Source organism: Chrysochloris asiatica, unplaced genomic scaffold, assembly GCF_000296735.1.
Source record: "Chrysochloris asiatica unplaced genomic scaffold, ChrAsi1.0 scaffold00011, whole genome shotgun sequence".
Taxonomy (NCBI): domain Eukaryota; kingdom Metazoa; phylum Chordata; class Mammalia; order Afrosoricida; family Chrysochloridae; genus Chrysochloris; species Chrysochloris asiatica.
In genome coordinates, this window is record NW_006408529.1 from 20,984,044 (window position 1) to 20,992,278 (window position 8,235).

General features: G+C 37.2%; 1 protein-coding gene across 1 annotated transcript in view; it reads left to right on the plus strand.

Moving 5' to 3' along the window:
* The first annotated feature begins 740 nt into the window (after positions 1-740).
* The window catches only part of TRIML1 (tripartite motif family-like 1), a 15,661-nt gene continuing 8,166 nt past the window's right edge, over positions 741-8,235 (plus strand). The window contains exons 1-3 of the mRNA XM_006834457.1: positions 741-1,166; positions 1,364-1,459; positions 3,541-3,771. Coding sequence (XP_006834520.1) covers positions 741-1,166; positions 1,364-1,459; positions 3,541-3,771 — 753 coding nt within the window. The remainder of the gene's footprint in view (positions 1,167-1,363; positions 1,460-3,540; positions 3,772-8,235) is intronic.

Genomic DNA, 8,235 nt, shown 5'->3' on the forward strand with positions numbered 1-8,235 from the left:
AATATAACTCTGGTAATTAATTGTATGTCTGAAGTACTGTATTGTACATCTATTTCAACAATGGAATTTCTTTTTGTTGGAATAAATAAAATGAAAAAAATGATGGTACTTGATAAAGGAACAGAAAGTATTGTGTTCAGTCAAGCAGGGATAAGGGCTGATTGAGAGAAGGAATATGAGGGGCTGCCAAAACTTTGTGAAAAAAAAATGCCATTATCTTTTAATTCCATTTTCCCATGCACTTTTGAAGCCCTCTCCAGCTTTCTTCCTTCAGTGTCTCAATTAGATTCCATTATTTTCCCAAAATATACAGACCATGCCTCCAATTCAGATCATTATTATTCAATCTCTTGTACTAGCTCACTCTAAATTACTCAATCCTCCAGTCAAAAATTAAGGTAATTAAGTGGTGTCACAGTGCTGTTTATATAAATAACCACCTCTCAAAATGGTAACTCTGTTAAGAACAAGTATATTTAGTAATCAGCACATGACCTGCACAGAAAGAAGTTCAGTAAAAGTTTAGAGTTGATGCTGAACCCGAAGTACAGGAGTTCTACATTGAGTCATAATTGGCTTTGTGTTGGGGAGTGTATGTCAATTGGTGAAATCAGGCACAGAGGAGAGTAAGAGTTCCTTGTAATAACATCATAGCAATTGATCACTCACTTGTTACTCAAAACAACAGAAACTCAAGGTGGACTTTTCTAATCCTAGAATAGAGGTGTGACCTTTCCTTGATGTCCCTCCTTGACAAAATGTCTACAGCAGATTTGATGGAAAATCTCAGAGAAGAATTGACCTGTTTCATCTGCTTGGACTATTTCACCAGCCCAGTAACTACTGAGTGTGGGCATAGTTTTTGTCTGGTGTGTCTTCTCAGGAGCTGGGAGGAGCATAACATGCCCTTATCATGTCCTGAGTGCTGGAGGACCTTGGAGATCCCTCACTTCCAGCCCAATGAGCGTTTGGGAAGGCTGGCTGGCATTGGCAAGCAACTCAGGTCCCAAGTGCTGCAGAATGAAGATGAACAAGGCAGCTATGGGAGAATGCTGGCAGCCACTAAGGTGTTTTCTGAAGATGAGCAGAGTGTAAATTCTTTCTCAACTCAGAGTCATGGAATAAACAGAGGGCATCTCTCACATGAGACTGAGGAGTATCACAGAGTAAGACTGACTGCCCAGTATAAAATTCAGATTTTATTCGATTTATCTCTGATATCTCCCATAGATATCATAGATACTTTTATTGGTGGCAGTCATGGGCACCAGACCACAAACTTGCATAGTTCTGGTCATCTTTTTGTTATTCGTCTTCTGCAGCGTTCTGCTCACTTGCCACAGAGAATTTGTTTCTATTGCAGGGGACACTTCAGGAAATCCTAAATACATTGCGTAAAAGGAAAAAGGAAGCTCAGGCTATTTTAACACATGAGAAGGAGAGAGTGATATTGTGTAAGGTTAGTATCTGTCTAATGTTTGGGTCTGGTATATAATTCAATGTTGTTGTTGAATAGACAGTTAGTGAAATATCAGAATTTTGCCCCCTGAAGTATGAAGATCCTTGTTTTGGGCTGTGAACATCCCCTTGTGTATTTAAAAATCTAAAGACTCTTAAATAAATTAAATAAGGCAGACTTAATTTCTTCCTTTGGCACTGGTTTGCAAGATTTCTTTGAATTGCAAGATTGGTGGTTCAAATTCACCAGCCGCTCCTTGGAAACTTATACAGGATTGTGTGAGTCAGAACCGACTCAACAACCCTTAACAACAAAAACTTTACCCATACATTTCTGTGCTATCAATATTATTTATGACTCTGATTTTAATTATTTGAAATATAAGTTACATGCATATGTTGCTGTTAAGTGCTGTCAAGCCAGTTCTAACTCATAGTTAGTTTGTATAGGGTTTTCAAGGAGCATCTGGTGAGTGTGAACTGCTGACTTTGCTGTTCAAACCAACCTTATGGTTGAGTGCTTATCCTACAGTGCCATACCAGGAATCTATATACATATAGATGAAAATAAATTAAAGAGGAATTCCTCAAATGTTTTGGAGAAAAGAAAGTACAATAAAACAAAACTAGATGAAAGATAGGGGGAAATGTGGGTAACATGGTACTTTGAGTTGCTGCACTTGGAAAACTGCTAGAAGTTGTGTCACAAATTTGAATTTGAGCTTCCTAGCCACCAAAACAAAGTACTAAATATTTAATTAGATATTAAAAGAAAAAAGTAACATGTGTGGGCCTGATTCTCCCAATAGATTTTGAGTTCTTAAATGGGAGTATTTGTGATGTATATTTCTATTGGTAGTATGCAATAGAATAGTATCTAGCACTACTTCCATTGGAAAAAAAAAAGTTGAATAATTTAACATAACATTCTGTATTTTTCTCTTTGCCCTGCTTTACTTTTCATCATAATACTGATCATTACCTATCATATTTGTTTACCTTCGGTCTTTCCCACAAGAATAACAGCCTCCTAAGAAAATTGCGTTTTGTTTACTTCTGTATTTATAGCACACACTTTCTAAAGCATATACCTACCTAATGTGGCACTATGGGTTAATGCACCAGACTGCAAAGCCATTTGAACTGCGAGGTCGGCAGTTTAAGATCACCAGCTGCTCCTTGGAAACCCTATACAGGGTCGCTATGGGTCAGAACTGACTCAATGGCACTTAACAACAGCAACAATCAATAGAATGGGAGTGCTGTGGCTCTAAAGGATGATCACTGGACTGAGAACCACAAGACTGGTGGTTCAAGTCTACCAACCACTCTGTGGGAAAAAAATTGAGGGTTTCTGCCCCTGCTAAGATTAATAGTCTCAGAAACCCTATACAGGGTCGTTATGAGTCAAAAGTGACTTGACAGCACTTAATAACAATCAATCAATAGAATATATATATATATAGTGGTGGTATGTTGTGGAGTCAATTCTGACTCATAGCAACCCTGCCTTAGGGTTTCTGAGGCTGTAAATCTTTATGGAAGCAGAAAACCTCATCATTCTTCCATGCAATAACTGGTAATTTTGAACTGCTGACCTTGAGGTGAGCAGCCTGACTTGTAACCACTGCACTACCAGAGCTCTCTCTATATATACATATATATAGAGCATATATATACATATATATGGAGCATATAAATACTTTCTATAAATACATATATTTATACATATGGAGTCCTGGCATGTCACTGTAGGATAATGCTAATGCACTGGACCAAAAGGTTGCTTTGAACTACAAGGGTGGTGGTTCAAACTCACCTAGCACTCCTTGGAAATCCTATACAGGGTCACTATGGGTAGTAACCAAATTGATGGCACTTAACAACAACAATATATACAATATATATATATATATATATATCTCACTATATATCACTTATGTATATAATGTGCCACAATTTAAGATGTGCTTCTGATGAACTCTAGGACTTTGAAATGAATAAAAATGTACAGATGTGGATGTTTCTGTTACTAACTTTATAATATCTTGTATACATGTGTGAACGTGCATATTATGACAGGAAGAGACAAAGAACTGTAAACAGGTTGTTGTATCAGAATATATAAAAATGCATCAGTTCCTGAAGGAAGAGGAACAGCTGCAACTCCAGTTACTAGAAAAGGAGGAAAGAGAGAACTTGAAGAAACTGAAGAACAATGAGCTCCACCTGACCCAACAAATCAGAAGCCTAAGCAAAACGATTGAACAGATAGAGTCCAAGTGTCAGAATTCAAGTTTCGAATCATTTGAGGTGAGAATAAAATTTATGAGAATGTTGGGGAAATTAAAGGAAAATATGTGAAACTCATAGAATTTTCAGTCATAGAAGTACGTTTTTCTTTAGTCAGCTGAAAAACTAAGCTCTGTCTCAAATATAGTTTTCCTAAAGAATTGAAATTTAGATAAAGTCCTGAGGAGGAGAGGATGAACAAAATAGAGGATCACATATTTCAACAAAACCTGATGGTGACCCCAATTTCTTTTGTGTCTGTCTCTCTGCCACCATAGCTTTGTCAAATATTTTGCTAAATTATTAATGAGCATTTACTGTGTGTTGGGCATATTAAATTTATCTTCACAAAGACCTGATGAAGATAAGTGCTATTATGACATTTATAGATGAATATCACATTTAAACTGTGTTGTGTAATATGTTAAATAACATAAACATCTGTTGCAGGAGTTTCTACACTTATACCTTTGTTGTTGTTGCTGTTGTTAAATGCCATTGAGTCATTCCTGACTTGTAGTGACACATGCAGAGCAGAACAAAACACTGCCCGGTCCTGTGGCATCTTCACAGTTGTTATGTGAGGCCATTGTTGCTGCCACTGAGTCAATCCATCTCATTGAGGGGCCTTTCTCTTTTAAACTCTCCATCCACTTTACTAAGCAGGATATCCTCCTCTGGGTCCTGGTCCCTCCTGTACAAAGTATGAGAAACAAGTCTTGACATCCTAATGAGCATTATCGATATGTTTCTTCCAAACAGATTTGTCTGTTCTTCTGACACTCAATGGTATTTTTCACCAACACCATAATTTAAATGTATAGATACTTCTCTGGTGTTTTTCATTCATTGCTCAACTTTCACATGCATATTAGGTGATTGAAAATACCACGATTTTGGTCATATGTACCTTATTACTAAAAATGGCATCTTTTCTCTTCAACACTTTAAAGAGGTCTTTTGCAGCAGATTTGCCTAGTACAATAACATCCTTTGATTTTTTGACTTCTGCTCCCATGAGCACTGATCATGAATCTTAGCAAAATTAAATCTTTAACAACTTTAATCTTTACTCCATTTATTATGATGCTATTTATTGGTCCACTAGTGAAGAATTTTATTTGCTTTACGTTGAGGTGCAATCCATACTGAAGGCTGTAGTCTGATCTTCATCAGTACTTCAAGTTCTCTTTGCTTTCAGCAAGAAAGTTTGTATCATCTGCATATCACAGTTTGTTAATGAGTCTTTCTCCAATCATGATGCCATGCTCTTCATATAATCCAGTTTCTAGATTTAATTGCTCAGCATACATATTGAATAAGTATGGTGAAAGGATATACAACCCTGGCACACATCTTCCCTTATTTTACACCATTCAGTATCCCCTTGTTCTGTTTGAATGACTACCTTTTGATCTATATACATATACATATTCCTCATGAGTTAAGTGTTCTGGAGTACTCATTTTTTGTTATCCACAGTTTTTCAGGACCCGCACAGTCAAATGCTTTTGCATAATCAAAAAAATACAAATAAACATCTTTCTGGTATTCTCTGCTTTTCATCAGTGATGTCCGTCCGTCCCTAGTTCCACATCTCTTCTGAATCTGGCTTGAAATTCTGACAGCTCCCTGTCGATGTACTGCTACAACCAATTTTGAATTATCTTCGGTAAAATTTTACTCATATGTGATATTAATGATATTGTTCAATGATTTCCACATTCCTTTGAGACAACTGTTTTTTGGAATGAGTACAGATATGGATTTCTTTTAATCAACTGTCCAGGTAGCTGTCTTCTAGCACTGCTTCATTATGTTGAAAACAGTTCCATTTGTATTCGATCAATTCCTGGAAACTTGTTTGTCCCCATTGCCTTCAGTGTGTGTTGGACTTCAATACCATTGATTCTTGATTATATGGTACATCTTGAAATATTGATTGAACAACTACCAATTATTTTTCTCACTCCATGCATTCCTTTCATCTTCTTTTGATGTTTCCTGCATCCTTCAATATTTTCCCCATAGAATTTTTCAATATAGCTAGTCAAGGTTTGAATTTTGTAATTAGTTCCTTCAGTTTGATAAATACTGAGCAAGTTCTACCCTTTTGGTTTTATAACTCTAGGTTTTTGGATTATAATACTTGACTTTGTCTTCTTGAGCTGTTCTTTGACATTTTCTGGTCAGTTCTTTTACTTCATCATTTCTTCCATTCGTTTTAGCCACTCTAGATCTGCTAGTTACAATAAAAAAAAAACCTAACTCAATTTTAAGTCCTGGTACATACTTAATAACTGAAGCCTATGCTAGTCAATATTTCAAGATGTACCATATGATTAAAAACCAACGGTATTGAAGTCCAAGCTGCACTGAAGTCATTGGTGAAAAACAAAAATCCAAGAATGAACTGAATACAAATTTAAATGATTCAACAAAATAATGCAATGTTGGAAGAAAGCTGCCTGGAAACAGATAGGAAGAAGTCCATATTCATGTTCCTTTCAAAGAGAAGCAACCCAACAGAATGAGGAAATAATTAAATATCATTAATATCACATAAAAGTAAAATTAATTCTTACAGAACACTGTGCTCAGGAAGAATCTATACATAGAGAAGTAGTCATTAGAGCAGATCAAGGGGGTAATGAATAGTTTAAAATAAGGAAAGGTGTGCATCAGGGTTGTAATCTTTCCACCATACTTACTCAATCTACATACTAAGCAAAGAAACTGAGCAGATGGAATATATAAAGAAGAGCATGGCACCAAGACTGGTGAAAGACTCATTAAAAACCTGGCATATGCAGATGATACAACTTTGCTTCCTGGAATTGAAGAGGACTTAAAATACTTACCAATGAAAATCAAATACCACAGCCTTTAGTATGGATTGTACCTTAATGAAAAGGAAACAAAAACCCTCACAAGTGGACCAATGAATCATGATAAATGGAGAAAAGATTAAAGTTGTCAAAGACTTCAGTTTGCTTGGATTTACAATAAACACCTATGGAAGCAGCATTCAAGAAATAAAATGACATATTGTAGCAGGCAAACTGATGCACAATACCTCGATAAAGTGTTCAAGAGCAAAAATATCTGTTTGAGGAGTCAGATGCACCTGATGCAAGCCATAATATTTCCAAAAGTCTTATATGTATGTGAAAGTTGGACAATGAATAAGAAAGATCATAGAAGAATTGGTGCATTTGAGTTATGGTATTGGAGAAGAATATTGAAATTACCATGGAGTGTCAGAAGAACAAACAAATCTGGCTTGGAAGAAGTATAGTCAGAATGCTCTTTAGAAACCAGGATGGTGAGACTTGGTCTTTCGTACTTCAGAAATGTTATCAAGAGGAACAAGGGGAGAGTCATCAAAAAAGAGGAAAATCCCCAAGAAGATGGAATGGCACAATGGTAGCAGCAATGGGCTCAAGAGTAACAATTGTGAGGATGGCACAGCACCAGAAAGTGCTTGTTCTGTTGGGCATAGATGGTTATGAGTCGTAATTGACTCAATAGTACCTAACGACAATAACATGATACTTAGACAATTTGTCTGTCAAATAGCAAATAGGTGGTAAACTCAGATATTCTATGTCTTGTGTCCATAATTCTTACTGCCTTCACTTTGTTGTTGTTGTTGTTAAGTGCCTTCGAGTCGGTTCCGACCCACAGCGACCCTGTACAGGGTTTCCGAGGGTGTAAATCCTTACGGGAGTAGAAAGCCGCATCTTTCTCCCGCGGAGCGGCTGGTAGTTTCGAACCGCTGACCTTAAGGATCGCAGCCTGATTCGTAACCACTATGCTACCAGAACTCCTTACTTTACTGCCTCGCTAATCTTCTGTATTTTCCAGGACCTTCTTAAATAGAAGTCATGTGAGTCAACTCCAGCTTCAGGTCTGTTTCAGGAGATGGTTTCACAGATGCTGCGATTTAACTTGTTGTTGTTAGGTGCCATGGAGTCGATACCAACCCATAGCGACCTTATGCACAGCAGAACAAAACATTGCCCGATCCTGGGCCAAACTCACTATTGTCGTCACTCTTGAGTCCATCGATGCTGCCATTTGGCCAATCCACCTCATTGGGGGTCTTCTTTTTCTCTGACCCTCCACCTTACCAAATATGATATCCTTCTCCAGTGACTGCTCCCTTCTAACATTATGTCCAAAGTGTGAGAGATGAAGTTTGGCCATCTTGGCCTCTACGAAGCACTCTGGCTGTACTTCTTCCAAAATGGATCTATTGGTTCTTTTGGAAGCCCATGGCACTTTCAATATTCTTCTCCAACACCACAACTCAAAGACATCAATTCTTCTCTGATCTTCTTTATTCACTGTTCAGCTTTTGCATGCATATGAAGTTATTGAAAACACCATGGCTTGGGTCAGGCGCACCTTAGTCCTCAAGCTGACATCTTTGCTCTTCAACACTTTAAAAAGGTCTTGTGCATCAGATTTGCTTAATGAAAT